The sequence below is a fragment of the Amblyraja radiata genome, chromosome 9 (genome assembly GCF_010909765.2).
Source record: "Amblyraja radiata isolate CabotCenter1 chromosome 9, sAmbRad1.1.pri, whole genome shotgun sequence".
NCBI classification, from domain to species: domain Eukaryota; kingdom Metazoa; phylum Chordata; class Chondrichthyes; order Rajiformes; family Rajidae; genus Amblyraja; species Amblyraja radiata.
The window spans coordinates 5,523,155-5,542,264 of record NC_045964.1 but is presented as its reverse complement, the minus strand read 5'-3'; the positions used below and the strand labels follow the sequence as shown (position 1 = coordinate 5,542,264).

At 45.9% G+C, this 19,110-nt stretch overlaps 1 protein-coding gene across 1 annotated transcript in view; it reads right to left on the bottom strand.

Annotated features, from left to right (window-relative positions):
• Positions 1-19,110, bottom strand: part of l2hgdh (L-2-hydroxyglutarate dehydrogenase) — a 42,696-nt gene that overhangs the window by 13,095 nt on the left and 10,491 nt on the right. The window contains exons 4-6 of the mRNA XM_033026565.1: positions 9,165-9,296; positions 3,371-3,533; positions 66-100 (exon numbers count right to left, since the gene is read on the bottom strand). Coding sequence (XP_032882456.1) covers positions 66-100; positions 3,371-3,533; positions 9,165-9,296 — 330 coding nt within the window. The remainder of the gene's footprint in view (positions 1-65; positions 101-3,370; positions 3,534-9,164; positions 9,297-19,110) is intronic.

Below are 19,110 nucleotides of genomic sequence, written 5' to 3'. Positions count from 1 at the left end.
TAGGAAATACAATGCTGGCACTTATGCTACTACCTGGAACAATATTAGAACAAACTCATCTTTACCTTCGCACTTTTGATTGTTATTGGATACTTTAGACCTAAAAAAAAAGAACATTGAACAAGTCAGTTTCTAAAATGATAACAGTTTTGATCAAATGATGAATCCAACACAACTACAAACAGGGATGCAAGTTAAACCATTAATCGTGCTAAATTAATTTAAATCATTATCTGTTAATCAACATTTATTTTAATCAATCAGAAGCAAATATTATTTTTGAATACTACACTTGCTGTAACTTAAATCTCCATGTTGTCACTGATAACTGGGGATAGTCACTGTTTGCACAGTCCCATTTTGCCCGACTGCACCCTGTTTGTAAAATAAAACCACTTCAGGAGCTGCGTTCCCCACTGCAAACGCACAATTTCACGGTTGGCAAGAGACTGCTGAGTTATCCATCATTTTGTGACTATCTTCGGTGTAAACTAGCAGTTGCTGTTCGTTTTAGTTTAGTTTAGTTTAGTTTCGAGATACAGCGTGGAAACAGGCCCTTCGGCCCACCGAGTTCACACCGACAAGCGATCCTTGCACATTAACACTGTCCTACACACACTAGGGACAATTTACACTTACACCAAGCCAATTAACCTACAAACCTGAACGTCTTTGGTGTGGGGGAGGAAACCGAAAAAGAAGAGAAAACCCACGCGGGTCACAAGCAGAACGTACAAACTCCGTACAGACAGCACCCGTAGTCGGGATCGATCATGGGTCTCTGGTGCTGCAACCGCAGCAACTCTACCGCTAAGCTATCTTGCTGCCCTATCAATCGGTGGTGGCCAGTGCCATCTTCTTTGCTGCCATGTGCTGGGGCAGCAGGGCGAAGGCTGCGGACGCCTACAGAATTAACAAGCCCATTAGGAAGGCTGGCTCCGTCCTGGGGGCGGAGTTGGAGTTGGATTCATTGGAGGTGGTCTGGGAGGGGAGGATGCTCCTCAAAACTGCAGAGTATCCTGGACAATACAGCTCACCCCCTCCATGTCACACAGGTCAACCTGAGGAGCGTCTTCAGCAACAGACTGGTTCCACCATGATGCAGCACAGAATGCCACAGGAGATCCTTCTTCCACTTCTGTGGCTATCAAACTGTACATCTCCTCCCCCTTCTATCATGGGGTAGACTGAAGGTAGACAAAAGTGCTGGAGAAACTCAGCGGGTGCAGCAGCATCTATGGAGCGAAGGAAATAGGTAACGTTTCGGCCCGAAACGTTGCCTATTCTTGGTTCTTGGTTATTTGGTCCTCCAAAATATTCCAACTGGAATTTAAACTGGAGGTGGTGAAGGGAGGGATTAAGCCAGAAAGGGTTATTGGGAAGAAAGTGCTACTTTAAATTTAGTTGCATCTGGTTGGGTAACTATAGTAGGGTGGAGATTATTCCATGCTTTAATTGTGCGGGGGAAGAACGAATTGCTGTACACATCTGTCTTTGTCGCTGGGATCACAAATTGGATCGAATGCCCTCGTCTGCTCCTAATTGGTTTGGGGTTGGTGTAGGTCTTGTAGTCTATGTCGAGCTGACCATTTAACATTTTGTAAAAACAGGTCAAACGGTGAGCTTCACGTCTGTCTTGGAGAGGGTTCCACCCCGGAGAATTCAGAAGTTTGGTGACACTCGCTTCTCTCTCATAGGTGTTAGTAACAAATTGAGCGGCCTGTCTTTGGACACGTTCGATGGATGAAATGTTTTTATCTGTGTATGGGTCCCAAGCTGCAACTGCGTAGTCCAAATGAGGTCTAACGAGGGTGAAATACAGCTTCTCCTTGACAGAAGCTGAACAATGATGAAAGTTGCGCCTCAGGAAGTTTAGGACACCTGTTGCTTTCACTGTTGCATGATGAGTCTGACCATTCCAACGCAGATCATTCTGCAATTTGATGCCAAGATACTTGGTTTGTTTGGATTCTTCAAGGGTGACACCAAGTATGTTGTAGGATGTGACGCCTGGATTCCTCTTTCTGGTGACACGCATGGTTTCACATTTGGAAGGGTTGAACTGCATGCCCCATTGTTGTGACCACTCGACCATAGTATCGAGATCCTTTTGGAGAGCATCTTCATCATCAGTTGACTTAATTGGACGGTACAGCAAACAATCATCAGCGAATAGTCTGGTCGTACTTGTGACTTTTTCATGGATGTCATTTATGTAAAGCAAAAATAGGTGTGGGCCAAGTACTGTGCCCTGGGGTGTACCACTCAACTCTGGATGCCAATTGGAGCTCTTTCCGTTCACACACACATGCTGAAGACGTTTTGTCAGGAAACTGGAAATCCATCGTTTCGTGTTGGAACGAATACCATAGAAGTCAAGCTTCCGAAGCAGTCTCTGGTGTGGGATGACATCAAATGCTTTAGAAAAGTCCAGCACAACTAAATCCATGATGACGTTACTGTCAAGGTGCTTGGCCAGGTCATTTGTCGTCAGGATAAGTTGAGACTCGCATGATCTATGCCTCCTAAATGCATGTTGGTTGTCGGCAAGAATATCATGTTTGCTCACGTGTCGCATCAGATTACTATCAATGATATGCTCCAGCAATTTGCAGCAAGTACTTGTTAGTGAAACAGGACGATAATTCGCTGGGTTGGTGGTTGAACCCTTCTTAAAGAGAGGAGTGATGTTGGCCTTCCTCCAATCCAGCGGAACATCGCCCGAGTCAAGCGATTGTTGAAAAATGAACTGCAAAACTGGAGCCAGTTCTTCGGCTGCGATCTTGAGGGCTTGATTCTGTATCTGATCTGGTCCAATTGCTTTTGTGGTATTAATGTTGAGCAATCTTGACACCTTCAACCTCAATTTTAATAGCAGGCATGCCAGCATATGGGCTGGGCGGAAGGACTGGAAATGATGAATCCTCCACATCTTCCCGGGTGAAAACATGTTGAAATTGGTTACTTGATCCTCCAAAATATTCCAACTGGAATTTAAACTGGAGGTGGTGAAGGGAGGGATTAAGCCAGAAAGGGTTATTGGGAAGAAAGTGCCTATTTCCTTCGCTCCATAGATGCTGCTGCACCCGCTGAGTTTCTCCAGCACTTTTGTCTACCTTCAATTTTCCAGCATCTGCAGTTCCTTCTTAAACACATGGGGTAGACTGAGACTGACTCCCTCCCCCCCCAACCCCTCCCCAATCTTTGCGAATCCCCAATCCTGGACTTTCCACTCGACATTTTACATTTATTTTATGACTATTGGCAGACCAATTTCCCTCCTGTGATCAATAAAGTTATATTGTATCATTTACATTTTAAACATTTTAACCTGTTCAGTGACATGACAACAAAATGAGGTTGCACTCACCACCTGTATGGCCCTCTGCGCTTTCTTTGTTAGTTTGGAAGTCAGTAACTTCAAATTGTGTTTCTATCTTCCCACCCATTTCACTGAAATCCTTTGCATATGACAGGGACACCTCTCTCCAATCCACAATCCCTGTGTTTGGGGAATCCAAAGCCATCAATCCCTAGGGTCCAGGAAAGAAACAGAAAGCTTTACAATGCAAGAACTCAGTCAGCTTCCATGAGGTTTCATGTGCAATTTCAAAAAAACATCTGAAATTCTAATTAATATTAAAGAGAAACAAAATCAAATCCCGTTTCCAATTATACTGTGGGAAGTACTGGAGAAATAAAAAGGATCAATGATCCAAGATTAAAAAAAGATATGAAGAATATTTAATAATGGAATAACTGAAAAAGATAGAGTTAAGAGTGTGTGGCAGCACCTCTGGGAATGGGGATGTGGAAGAGGAGATTTGTCCAGGTGTTGGATAGCTGTCGTCCATTATAAGTGAGGCTCTCACTAGATCTCCTTGATACCTCCCAGCTCCGCTCTTGCTCCCCCTCCCGCCATTCGTAACAAGGATAGGGTCCCCCTTGTCCTCACCATCCACCCCATCAGCCGTCACATACAGCACATAATCCTCCGACATTTTCGCCACCTCCAACGGGATCCCACCACTAGCCACGTCTTCCCATCTCCACCCCTTTCTGCTTTCCGCAGAGACCGTTCCCTCCGCAACTCCCTGGTCAACTTGTCCTTTCCCACCCAAACCACCCCCTCCCCAGGTAGTTTCCCCTGCAACCGAACCGCAGGAGATGCAACACCTTTCCCTTTACCTTCCTCCTCGACTCCATCCATGGACCCCAACAGTATTTCAGGTGAGGCAGAGGTTCACTTGCAACTCCTCCAACCTCATCTACTGTATCCGCTGTTCTAGATGTCAACTTCTGTACATCGGCGAGACCAAGCACAGGCCCGGCTACCGTTTTGCTGAACACCTCCGCACAGTCCGTCTTAACCTGCCTGATCTCCCGGTGGCTCAACACTTTAGCTCCCCCTCCTATTTCCACACTGACCTTTCTGTGGATGAACAGCATCTCATATTTTGCTTGGGCAGCTTACACCCCAGCCGCATGAACATTGACTTCTCTAACTTCAAATAGCCCTTGCTTCCCTCTCTCCATCCTCTCCCCCTTCCCAGTTCTCCTACCAGTCTTACTGTCTCCGACTACATTTTGTCTCTGTACAGCCCACTCCCGACATTAGTCTGAAGAAGAGTCGCGACCCAAAAAACATCACCCATTCCTTCTCTCCAGAGATGCTGCCTGTCCCGCTGATTCAGTCCAGCATTGTGTGTCTATCTTTGAAGCAGTTCTTAAGTCTGTACGGAGTTTGAACGTTATCCCAGTGACCTGCGTAGGTTTTCTCCGAGATCTTCGGATTTCTCCCACACCCCAAAGACGTGCAGGTTTGTAGATGTATAAATTTAAATTGTCCCTAGTGTGTGTAGGGTAGCGTAATGTGCAGAAATCGCTGGTCGGTGAAGACTCGGTGGGCCTAAGGGCGTCTTTCCACACTGTATCTCTAAACTAAACTAAATTAAAAGGTGGAAGAGAGGAAAGGAAATGGCCGGAGTGGCAGGTATCCTTGATGATTCTTTGAGCCTTCCTGACGCAATGAACCATGATGATGGACTGGATGCAAGGAAGTGATGAGCCTGGAGACAAGAAACTGCAGATCCTGGAATCTTGAGATCTGTCTGTCTGTCTGTCTGTCTGTCTATCTATCTATCATTATTATTATATAAAACTCTGTGGCTGCCGCCTGCCGTTCGGCTGCCTTTCTGCCTTTCGATTCGTTCCATCGTGTGATGTCACAATGCCCAATACTCGCAGATGTCCAATCGGAATGGCCGATGCTCGCAGATGTCCAATCGGAATGGATCCATTTACATGTACGGCTGCCGGCTGCATTTCTTCCTTTGATTCCTTGCCACGCCAAATCCAGACGCACAATCGCCGAGATCTTTTCCATTTCGGTAGAGATTTCACTTTTCTTTCTAAGTATCCGCTCCTCATTACATTTCGTCGTGTTTAAGTACACCTTTTTAATCAAATCCTTCTCCCCACCCCCCAATATTTCAAAAATAAACTGGCTTCTCACCCATAGAAGCAGCCATTTCGGTAGACATTTCACTTTCATTCCAACTATCCACTCCTCATTAGATTTCGTTATGTTTATGTCCACATTTTTCATTAAATCCTTCTCTCCCCCCCCCCCCACCCCGCCCCCACTCACTCATTTTGTCGCCTCCTGCTGGCCAGCGACCATAACGGCTGCTGGCGCCCGCATCTCGCCTCAAAGACGCCATTTAAAACCAGCTGCACTGCTCATTCCTGAGCCGCTTGAGTTGGAGGACCACGTCTCCCGTGGGGGCTACGGGTAGGGAACGGCTGCGTTGGGGGAGCAGACCCAACGGGTCTGCCCTTGCTCTAGTATAATACTAAAACTCTTCCCATTGTTCTCATAATTTTAAATTTCCGTGTGTTTGCAGGGTTGTGTTGGCTTTCTTTTAATCTCCTTAATTTGTATCTTCTTACAAAACGCTTGGCCACAGCCATCACATTTTCACACATGCTACTCACATTTTCTCCCTCGACGGGATAAACATCTTCCGTCGCATTCCAACCTATATTTCCATTTTATTAAAGTTTTAATCGTTTATTTTTTTTAAATCACTGTTTTTCAGTGGGAGACTCGCAGCACTTTCCATTGATGATGTCACAGTGCCATCTCACAACGTCCATTCACATTGGATCTCATTTACGTATTACATCACAATGGGACAGGGGTGGGAGATTGCAACCTTCACATGGTCCCACGAATGCAATCAACCTGGCGCGCACAATCAAATAAGATGAAATAGAACAAGTTGTCCTCCCCCTCCCTCTCTACCCCCTCCATCTCTACTCCCCTCCTCCTCCACCCCCTCCCTCTCTACCCCCTCCCTCTCTACCCCCTCCCTCCCTTTCTACCCCCCTCCCTCTCTATCCCCTTCCTCTCTACCCCCTCCCCCTCCCTCTCTACCCCCCTCCCCCTCCGCCCCCCCTCTCCCTCTCTGCCCCTCTCTCCCTCTCTATGGAGTGGTGAGTATTGGGACCTATGGGTGAGTGGTGGAGTATTGCGTTCGGGGACCAGCCCTCCCGTGAAGCACCCCTCCCTCTCAACCTCCATCCCTCTCCCTCTCTAACCACGCCTGTGCAGTTGGGGACTATGCATGAGTGGATAGGGCGGGGATGGGGGAAAAGGGGCAAATGAATAATATTAATATAATATCAAGGGGGGGGAGGTTAGTGTGTGTGTGTGTGTGTGTGTGTGTGTGTGTGTGTGTGTGTGTGTGTGTGTGTGTGTGTGTGTGTGTGTGTGTGTGTGTGTGTGTGTGTGTGGTGGTTAGTGTGTGTGTGACGTCGCAGGCCGCCCCCCCCCTCGCAACCGCGCGTCTAGTATCTGTTAAAAACCTCCTCATAAAATATTTTTTCCTCCAGAGGAAAAAATTATTTATTTTAAACATAAACATTATCAAGTAAAAAAGCAAAAAAAGGGGAGCCTTTTTTACACACACATATACCATGCCAAAACATATTCAACTTACCTGTGGTTTATATTTTGATTTTTTTTAAAGAAATCAAAACATACGAAGGAATCTTTTTCGATGCTGTTCTCACAATTTTGCTGTAAAATATTTAATTGGGGTAGAAACAAAATAAACTTCCACAATGCCCTTGAATAATGATCCTTTCATTGTATTGTATAATTGTATTGTATAACTTTAATTGTCATTCAGGTATACACATAGACACAGTGCACATTGAACAAAATTTCGTTGCATTGACTTTTCAAAGTAGCAGCAGAATATAACATTTATATCAGGCGATCAGTAAAAGTGCTTAGTGTGTCCATAAAAAGTGCTTCATGTGCATAGTTCTGTAAAATAGATATGTAGGAAAGTTTTTAAAAGTGGCAATGTATAAGAAAGTTCTAGCCTCGGTTTGATTGTGAGTTCAATAGTCTTATGGCCTGGGGGATGAAGCTGTTGCAGAACCTGGTTGTCCTGCTCTTCATGCTGCGGTACCTCCTCCCAGAGTTCAGCAGTGTAAACAGTCCATATTGTGGGTGTGTGGGGGCTCTGGTAATGCCCTTAGCTCTAATCAGACAGCGCTTGTACCCCATGTCCATGATGGAAGGAAGAGAAGTCCCAATGATTTTTTCCGCTGTCCTCACCACTCTCTGAAGGCACTTCCAGTCCGCAGCTGTACAGCCGCCGCACCACATAGAGATGCAGCTGGTCATGACTGATTCAATGGTGCTTCTGTAGAATGTGGTGAGGATGGGAGGGTGGAGGTGTGATCTTCTCATCCTGCGGAGGAAGTACAAACGCTGCTGTGCCCGTTTTACCACAGATGTGATGTTTGTAGTCCAAGTTAAGGTATCCGTTATATGCACTCCCAGGAACTTGATGCTTTTCACCTGCTCCACTGCTAAGTTGTTGATGCACAGCGGAGTGTGACTGGGCTGATTTTTCTTTCTGAAGTCGACGACAATCTCCTTGGTTTTGTTCACATTTAGGAGAAGGTTGTTCCTGCTGCACCAGCTCACCAGCTGCTCCACCTCCTCTCTGTATGCCTGGTCGTCGTTGTTGCGGATGAGGCCCACTACTGTTGTGTCATCCGCGTATTTGATGATATGGTTAGTAGTGGACCTGGCGACACAGTCATGTGTCATCAATGTGAAGAGCAGCGGACTCAGGACACAGCCCTGAGGGGAGCCGGTGCTCAGTGTGATGACCGAGGAGGTGTTCTTCCCCACCCGCACAGACTGGGGTCTTTCAGAAAGGAAATCCAGGATCCAGTTGCATAGTGTGGCCTGGTTGGTAATGGCAGTGAGCCACACAAAAGATATTCCACATTTAGGACGGCACAGTGGCACAGAGGCTGGAGCTGCTGCCTCACGGGTTCGATCCTCACCTCACGTGCTGTCTGTGTGGAATTTGCACGCTCTCCCTGTGACCGCGTGGGTTTCCTCTGGGTGCTCCGGTTTCCTCCCACATCCCAAAGACGTGTGGGTTTGTGGGTTAATTTATTTACCTCCTAATGTGTAGGGGGTGGATGAGAAAGTGGGATAACAGAGAACCAGCATGAAAGGGTGACCAATGGCCAGAAGAGCCTGGTTCCATGCTGTATCTTTCAATCAATTTGATTCCTAGTATTGGGAACACAAGACAAAGTATTTGCCAAGGGTTGTCCCCGTTTACAAAAGACCCTGCTGAGAGACATTTGGCATAGATGTCAGGGATAAATACCTCTCCGTTATGGATTTAACAACGATACAATCAAATAAATGATCTCCGTACTTGTCCATCACTCTGGATGCGGATACCAGCATAGACAATAGACAATAGGTGCAGGAATAAGCCATGCTGTACCTCGAGCCAGCACCGTCATTCAATATGATCATGGCTGATCATCCACAATCAGTACCCCATTCCTGCCTTCTCCCCATATCCACTGACTCCGTTATCTTTAAGAGCTCTATCTAACTCTCTCTTGAAAGCATCCAGAGAATTGGCCTGCACTTCCTTCTGAGGCAGAGAATTCCACAGATTCACAACCCTCTCTGTGTTAAAAGTTTTTCCTCATCTCCGTTCTAAATGGCTTACCCCTTATTCTTAAACTGTGGCCCCTGGTTCTGGATGAGTCGGTCCATTGAGTAAAGATGAAATTGGGAAGAAATTAAAACATAAAGAAACCATTACCCTGCAGTAGGGTTCTCGCTCTTGGATTTCCTTGGAATCGATCAGTCTCAGGCCTGGGGCATTGTTCTGCTTTCCACGTTCAAACAGAGTTTTTAACCTGGCAATTTCCTCTTGTTCAACAGCAACAATAAGCTGCAATAACAAAGAAAGCCACAAATGAAGGATTGCATCGGAAACAAGATTTAAGCCAACATGGTAAATGACCAATTGTTTACAAATTTAATACTTAAAACATTAATTTTCTTTATTCGACGTAACGCCATACGATCTGCAATCTAATACTTTCCATTTAAAATGCCTTCAGCAATTTTCTCCTAACTTTACATGTCACCCGTAATGGTCGCCTCGCCAGCAGTGTCTTGTCCCTTCTCTATTTTTATTATTTTACGTATGTCTTGAATGTTTGTTTTAATGTCTCTTGGTATATTTTATGTGGGAGGTGCGGGGGGCGATCGGGGGAAACTTTTTCCAGTCACTTACCTCGACGGAGATGTGATTTTTCTCCGTGTCGCATCTCCGTCTCCCCTGCGGCCTACAACGTGGAGTGGTGCGGCCTTTCCTGGAGACCGGCCCGGAGCTTCAAGCCATCGCAGAGCCTAGGATCTTTAGCCGAGGATCGCCAGTGTTGGAGCTCCGACAGCGGGGCCTGTGGACTTTAACACCGTGAAGCAGCGGTCTCCAGTAGGAAACGGCCGACTCAGGAGCTCCGTGCCGCGGAGTGTTCCGATCCGTCCCAACATCGGATTTTCGATCATCTCAACGAGAGGGCTTGAACAGCAGATCGTCGGCAACGGCAAGTGCGGACGGTTCAGCCTCGACCACGGGTGAACAAGGGAGGAAGATGAGTATGGATTTGAGTATAGGAGCAGGGAGGTTCTACTGCAGTTGTACAGGGTCTTGGTGAGACCACACCTGGAGTATTGCGTACAGTTTTGGTCTCCAAATCTGAGGAAGGACATTATTGCCATAGAGGGAGTGCAGAGAAGGTTCACCAGACTGATTCCTGGGATGTCAGGACTGCCTTATGAAGAAAGACTGGATAGACTTGGTTTATACTCTCTAGAATTTAGGAGATTGAGAGGGGATCTTATAGAAACTTACAAAATTCTTAAGGGGTTGGACAGGCTAGATGCAGGAAGTTTGCTCCCGATGTTGGGGAAGTCCAGGACAAGAGGTCACAGCTTAAGGATAAGTGGGAAATCTTTTAAAACCGAGATGAGAAGAACTTTTTTCACACAGAGAGTGGTGAATCTCTGGAACTCCCTGCCACAGAGGGTAGTCGAGGCCAGTTCATTGGCTATATTTAAGAGGGAGTTAGATGTGGCCCTTGTGGCTAAGGGGATCAGAGGGTATGGAGAGAAGGCAGGTACGGGATACTGAGTTGGATGATCAGCCATGATCATATTGAATGGTGGTGCAGGCTCGAAGGGCCGAATGGCCTACTCCTGCACCTAATTTCTATGTTTCTATGTCTGAACTTTATTGCCTTCCATCAGGCAATAAATGAGCAATGTGGATCCCACTGTGGTGGATGTTTATGTTAAACTTTGTTTTGTGCGGCTGAATTGTGTCTTGTTGTTTTTCTCACTTAGTATGGCTGTATGGTAACTCAAATTTCACTGTGCCTTAATTAAATTAAATTGAATCTTGAATCTTGATTATTCTTTAGATAAAAACAATTTCTTATTAATCAAAAACATGATCACAATGAATGATCAGCCATGATCACAATGAACGATCAGCCATGATCACAACGAATGGCGGTGCAGGCTCGAAGGGCCGAATGGCCTCCTCCTGCACCTATTTTCTATGTTTCTATTTTCTAAAACCTTTTATTAATTTAAACTCAACTCTTTTAATGCCCGTTTTATTTTAAAGTAGGATATTCCTACTTATTAAAGTGGGTGGCCTGGCTATCGGCTGGAAGGCGCTCCGGTGAGGGCGGACCGGCTCCCGGCTGGAAGGTGCTCCCGTGGGGGCAGCCCGGTGCGGGGCTGAGACGCTGCCTTGTGGGTGGCCCGGTGCGGGGCGGAGACGGTGCTCCGGCGGCTGAGGCGGCGGCGACCTGGATCCGGGGCTCGGCCGCGGGCCAGTGGAGGACAATGTCGGGAGCTCGCAGGTCGGTGCCTGTTTTCCGGAGCTCCCGTTGCAACAACTGCGTCCGCTGGACTGGAGGGCGGCAGCTTCGACCACCCCCGGGCCGTGGAGCTTGAACCGCGGGACTGACTTACCATCGCCCGGTGGGGTATCGCCTCGGCGCAGAGGAGGGAAGAGACAGTAACTCTAAGACTTTTGCCTCCATCACAGTGAGGAGGTGTTTGGTGAACTCACTGTGGTGGATGTTAATTTGTGTTTATTGTGTTTTGTTTATTATTACATGTATGGCTGCAGGCAACAGCATTTCGTTCAGACCGAAAGGTCTGAATGACAAATAAAGGATTCAATTCAATTCAATATTCTTATTACTCTGCACACCTCTGTGGAAGAGAGTGGAAGCCCTTGTTTCTGCAGTCCTTGCTAAATATAGGGGGTCATCTCTCCTTTGCTTGCACATTCTTGTGACTCATCACTTTATGACTTTCTCTGACATCATACACTGAGCTTTATTAATTCTGTTCCATCAATTGGTTGGATGATTTGATTGTTAAAGATTCCTGAACCTCTTTTCCACTTTGTTTCTCATTGTATGGTCATTTATTTTTAGCTGCACCAAGCTTCATCAGCTGTGGCCAAAAGTCAAGAATGTTTAGTTGTCATATGTACTGGGAAGAGAACAATGAAATCTTCACCAGTTGCAGCTTAACAGAACCGTTAATGCAGTAACAGCAAATAAATATACAATGATCGATAATGTAATAAATTAATAATCAGTAACACCAGATGATGTCGCTTTACATCACAATAGTGCCAAACTGAAGTCGGTAGTGCAACCAAAGACAAAGCACAAAGATCATCTCAGTTACTTCTTCTTCTTATCGAGTCCACACAAGATTAGAAGTTGTTTAGCCAGAGCTGAACACACATCTCGGCATCTGCACAATGGTGTCTGTCTTGTGCTTCTTGCACGTGGTGGTGGAAACAGGGCCATGACGTGAACGCTCTTTCCTTGACCTTTAGTTACTAAGGTTGATGTTGTGCGGCTTTCAAGAGGAGCCTGATGATTGCTGGCAAGTAGCTGTTCCTGAACCTGGAGGTCACAGTTTTCAGGCTCCTGTGCCTGCTTCCCGATGGTAGTAGAGAGATGAGAGCATGGCACAGTGTGGTATGGGTCTTTAATATCAGCTGTCTTTTTGAGGCAGTGCCTCCTATGATGGTGGAATCTATAATCCACGCAAGATATCAGTGCTCTACCAATCTCTAGTTGCTTGAACCCAAACCAATGTGCTCTAGATTAAGAATTTTTGGCTCGATGTAAACGAGGAATAGAATTAGCCCCAGAAGATTGTAGGGTGCATCAGCCACTACTGCAACACATTTACTGAACAAGAACTACTTGGTTTCTCTCATAGGCAATAGTACTTGGATACCACAACAAATAGTCCTCTGTCATTTTCGCCACCTCCAACGTGACCCCACCACTCGCCACATCTTCCCATCTCCCCCCTCTGCTTTCCGCAAAGACCGCACGCTCCGTAACTCCCTGGTCAATTCTTCCCTTCCCTTCCGCATCACCCCCTCCCCGGGCACTTTCCCTAGCAACCGCAAGAGATGCTACACTTGTCGCTTTACCTCCCCCCCTCGACTCCATTCAAGGACCCAAGCAGTCGTTCCAGGTGCGACAGACCTGCATCTCCTCCAACTTCATCTATTGCATCCGCTGTTCTACATCGGTGAGACCAAGCGTAGGCTTGGCGATCTTTTCGCTGTACACCTCCGCTCGGTCCGCTTTAACCAACCTGATCTCCCGGTGGCTCAGCACTTCAACTCCCCCTCCCATTCCGAATCCAACCTTTCTGTCCTGGGCCTCCTCCATAACCAGAGTGAGCACCACCGGAAATTGGAGGAGCAGCACCTCATATTCTGCTTGGGCAGTTTGCATCCTAGCGGCATAAACATTGACTTCTCCAATTTCCGGTAGCCCTTGCTGTCTCCTCCCCTTCTCAGCTCTCCCTCAGCCCTTGGGCTCCTCCTCTTCCTTTCTCCTTTCTTCCAGGATGAAAAAAGTACACGGTCCAGAGTGAGGTAAATTGGAAGGTCGGAACGACAACTACTGTGTACAACTGCTCAATAATTTGATAATATCAGGGAAGAAGCTGGTCCTGCATCTGGTGGTATGCGCTTTCAAGCATTTGTATCTACCGCCTGATGGGAGCGGGAAGGAGGAGGGATGACCAGAGTGAAAAAGATCTTTGATTATGTTGGCTGCTTGCCCAAAGCAGTGTGACGTGTACATGGAGTTTATGCTGCGGAGTCTGCTCTGTGTGATGGACTGGGCTACGTCCACAACTCTCTGCAATTTCTTGCAGTCTTGGGCAGAGCCGTTTCCAAACCATGCTGTGATGTAACTCCGCTGTAGGTTTTCTGCGGTGCATCTGTAGAAGTTGGTCAGAGTTATTGGAGATATGCCAAACTTCCTTTGACTTCTGAGGGTTGATATCCCAAGCCAGGTATCCCAAGCCGCTGAGAGGGTTCTCCCGACGCCGGAGCACCATCACCCTGCGAGAAGGGCCTGAAACATCGGGCCCCGTAGCGGCGACTGCGGAGGCCTCAATAGGCCCGACTATGGGTGGACAAGGGGATGGGGACTGGACATTGTGCCTTCTCTCACAGTGTCAACCATTGTGGGGGGATGTTTTTATGTTTTATGTTAAATTTCTTTATAATGTTATGTTGTATTCTTATTAATGTGCTGCAATGGCAACTTGAATTTCACTTCACCAATTGATGTATGTGGCAATAATTGAACCTTTGAACCTTTTTTGTCCGAAGTTTCAATATAGTTGGTCATGGACAGATTGCTGGAAATATTTACGTCAAGGAACTTGAAGCTCTTGACCATTACCACCACAGCACCATTTATGCTGTTTGGGGCATGTACATCACCATGGTTGCTGAAGTTGAGAACTAGCTCATTCATCTTGCTGTCATTGAGGGAGAGGTTGTTGTCTTCGCACGATATTACTTGGCTCTCTATCTCCTTCCTGTCTCCATCTCATCAATGTTCAAGATCCAGCTCACCACAGTGGTGTCGTCTGCAAAGTTATAGATGGAGGTTGAGCCAAATATGGCTGCACAATCACGAAGATATGAGGAGAACAGGAAAGATTGAGAACGCATCATTTGGAAGATCTATTGTTGCCCATCCTCACCGATTGTGATCTATGTCAGAACGTAAAGAATCCAGTGGCAGAAGGTCCAGGAGTCTGGAGATGTTTGGATGGTATTTTGGTGTTGAAGGCAGAGCTATCTTCAATAAAAAGGATCTGCCATAGGTGTCCTTCTTATCTGGATGTTTCAGAGTGATTATAGGGAGATGGCATCTGGTGTGGATCTGTTGCGATGGTAGACAAACTGCAGTGGATCAAGGCTGTCTGGGAGGCTGCAGTTAATGTTCGGGACATTATTGGGCCAGTTGAACGTTCGACACCATGGGTGAGTCCAGTTGTGATCGTGCCGAAACCCAATGATGACATTAGACTGTGTGTTGACATGAGGAGAGCCAATGAAGCAATAATCAAAGAAAGACACCCAATTCCTACGGTCAATGAGGTGCAACAAGAGTTATCAACCAGTAAAATGTTCTCCAAAATTAATCTCATGTGGGGATATCATCAATTGGAGTTACATCCAGAGTCAAGAGAGGTGACAACATTTGTCACTCACTGCGGATTATACCGGCACAAAAGACTGATGTTCGGAATCAATGCTGCCCCCGAGATTTATCAGTACGAAATCCATAGATTCAAGGTGTACCAGGAGCAGCAAACATATCAGATGGCATCATCGTCCATGCATCAATTCGTAAAGAGCAGGACAGGAGGTTGAAGCTAGTGTTAACTAAACTTCAAGAAGCAGGACTCACTGTGAATGAAGCAAGTTTGGCATCTCTGAGATGGATTGCATGGGACACAGACTCACAAGTGAAGGGCTGAATCCGGCCAAGGTTAAAGTGAAAGCTGTTGCAGATGCACGTGAACCTCAGAATGCAACCGAGATGAGGAGCTTTCTGGGACTGGTCAATTACTGTGCAAAATGTATTCCAAATTTTACTACACTGGCAGATCCGCTGAGAAAGTTGACCATGAAAGACGTACCACCGTTCCAGTTTGGTAGTGAACAGAGACAGACATTCAAAGCATTGAAACAGAGTCTAATGAGTGTAGAAACCCTTGGATATTATGATCCAGCTGCACCAACAAAAGTCATAGCAGATGCTAGTCCGGTCGGGTTAGGGGCAGTGTTGGTACAGACACATGCAGATGGACCCAGAATCATAGCATATGCCAGTCGATCTTTAACCAACGTGGAGAGAAGGTATTCTCAAACAGAGACAGAAGCACTGGGACTAGTGTGGGCATGTGAAAGGTTCCATGCATACTTGTACGGCATTGAATTCGAACTGGTTACAGTTCACAAGCCGCTGGTCGCTGGTCTATTCGACAAGGTCTAAGCCATGTGCCAGAAAAGAATGTTGGGTGCTGAGACTCCAACAGTACAGTTCACATTGCTGGGAAAGCTAACATCGCGGACCCACTGTCGAGACTGTTGAAGGATGAACAGCTGGGAGCAACATCCACGCTAGAGATGGAAGCAGAGAACTTTGTGCTCTTCGTCGCAATTCAGTCAACGCCAGGAGCCGTGATAACGAAGGAAGTTGAAAGGGAATCAGAACATGATCCTGAACTTAAAGATATCAGAGTGTATTCACAGTGGGCAATGGGATCAATGCCCTTACAAAGCATATGTTCCCATAAAAGATGAATTTTGTGTAATTGATCAGTGTGTGCTGAGAGGTAGCAGATTGGTTATCCCGCAGGCACTACGACCAAGGATCGTGTCAGTGGCTCATGAAGGACATTAAGGCATCGTCGGTACTAAACAGAATTTGTGGAGCAAAGTGTGGTGGCCAGGTTGTGAGAAAGATGCCGAAAATTTCGTCAAGACCTGCCAAACCACAAGCAGGAGCAACCCACCAGAACCAATTAGAAATACAAAGTTGTCAACAAGACCATGGGATGACGTAGCTGTGGACTTTCTTGGGCCACTTCCAACAGGTGAATCAATTATGGTAGTGGTAGACTATTGTAGCAGGTACTACGAGTATGCAGTGATGAAGTCAACTACAGCAGAAAAGACTGTACAGGCATTAGCAGAGATCTTCGCCAAACACGGGTTGCCGGTTACATTGTACTCCGACAATGAGCCACAGTTTGTTTCCGAGACGTTTGCTGAATACATGAGAATCACAGGCATCCATCATCACAAGGTGACTCCGAAATGGCCGCAAGCTAACGTAGTAGAGTCAAAACTAGTCCATGGAGAAGAGGATACGAATCGCCCATGCCAAGACAAAAAACTGGAAGGAGAAACTACTAGCATACGTAGCTGTATATCAGGTGACCACTCACTCAAAGACAGGGAAAAGTCCAGCAGAAGCCGTGAGAGACCGTGATGCCGAAAAGAAAGGTGCGGTAAATGGTATACGGACTTGAAACAAGGAGCCAGGCACTCAGAAATAATGCCTGGTGATGCCGTGAAAATCTGCAATGTTGAAATGTCACCTAATTTGCCAATTTTACTTTAGCTCCCTCTACTATCATGCACTCACAATTGTCCCAATTTTGTTCTAAAATGCTACTTAGACCTAATCTTCTTCAAGCTGAATGTAAATTCAATTATATTATGCTTGCTGCCAACTGGTAGGCCAAAACGTGAAAGGAGAGTCCCCAAGCCATACGACGTATAAAGCCTACATAATAATAATTGAAATGTCTGGAGATTAAAGATGCAGCTTGGAGGGTGAGAGAGAGATAAGAAGAATGATTTTCAGATGCACAAATTCAAGATCTGCACAGTGGCGTCGCGGTAGAGCTGCTGCCTCACAGCGCCAGAGACCCAGGTTCGATCCTGTCTACGGGGTGCTTGTCTTTTCCCCGTGACCTGCATGGGTTTACTCCGAGAACTTTGGTTTCCTCACTCAAAAGGTGTACAGATTTGTAGGTTAGTTGGCTTGATATAAAATGTAAAATTGTCCCCAGTGTGATTAGGATAGTGTTAGCAATCGGGGATCGCTGGTCGGTGCGGGTTGGGTGGGCCGAAAGGCCTGTTTTCACGCTGTATCTCTAAACTAAACTACAGAGAGATATCGGCAGGGGAACAGGATTATAAACAAAATCAGGTTGGGTGGTAGACAGACCACAAACAGAATTGTTGCAAAAACAAAAGATTGTGGTGAAAACAAGAAAAAAAATATTTCAGGAAGAAACTTGACATTTAGGCGAATAGTTCAAACATCTTATGTACTTCTGACCACAAAATGACTTCCTGATATCACACCTCTATTTCAGAATGTAAATTTTCCTAGTTAACCAAAATTGCTGAAGATTAATTTCCACCATAAATATTGATCTTTCTCAGAGAATTGCACTATCCAAATTTTTAAACAAGATTAAAAAGTATACTTATGCTAAACATGCGCACAATATTATATTTTGCTATTTTTAAATGTCTTCAGAAAAGTTTTAATTTGCAGAACTCAAATTGTTCTCCTCCCCTTCCTCCCCCACCCATTCAAAATACAGGATGTTAAATTGTTATTTTTACAATTGCCCAAGCTTTCAATCACATTTGTGCATTCTGAGCACATAAAATCTGATGAACCTCCCAGTGCGGAAAAAGACATAGAAGGGAAAAATCCTCGATAGAAAGTTAACGTGCTTTTCAAAAACAATTTGAAAGAAACACAGATTGAATTTTCAATACTTTATTTCAAGAAATCAATAAATGTACATACATTTACATTTTGGACATTAAAGGGCCTGTCCCACTTTCACAACCTAATTCACGACCTCTGCCGAGTTTGCCCATGACTCGTACTCGTAGCATGGTCGTCACGAGGTCGTAGGTAGGTCGTAGGAGGTCGTGATGCTAGTCGTAGGTGCTCGTGGCATCATGTAGGTCGGGGTGTATTTCAAGCCTGATGACAAATGTCCACGAGTAAAAAAGGTCGTGAATTAGGTCGTGAAAGTGGGACGGGCCCCTAACTCTTGCTTTAAGACAACTAGAAAAATATATCTTTGATGTTAGTGAAGAACTCTAATTAGAAATTGTTTCTGGCAGCACCGTGGCGTTGTTGATGGAGTCGCTCCAGAGACTCGAGTGTGATCCTGACCTTGATGCTGCCCGTGTGGAGTCTGCATGTTCTCCCTAAGGTTTCCTCTTGGTGCTCTGGTTTCCACTGGATGCTCTGGTTTCCTCCCACATCCCAAAACCGTGTGGGTTTGTAGGTTAATTGGCATATATAAATTGTCCCCAATGTGTAGGACTAACGGGTGGACTTGGTGGGCTGAATGGCCTGTTTCCATGCTAAACTAAAATGCCTGCTTCCCTAAACTAAACTGAGAAATTTAAATCACCTGTAGAGCTAGTGCACATCCTGATAAAAAATATATCCTTTAATTCACTTATTGGGAAGCACCACAGGTGGAACTTTTGGACATTTCCCGGGAACATTTATGAAAGTCTATGAATGATAGATTAAGCTGCAAATTCACAGGTAGTGCTGCGAGAATGAAACAAAACAGAGTGCTGGAGAAGGACCCGTTTCTATGCTGTATTGTTCCCCGCATCAAGAATTCCAAAGAATCACTCCCCGAGTAAGAAATGTTCCTTATTTCAATTCCCTATCCCTGATTCTGAACCTCCTCAGACAGGGGAACGTTTTTCTCGAGTCTGAAGAAGGGTCTCGAACTGAAACATCGTCCATTCCTTCTCTCCAGAGATGTTG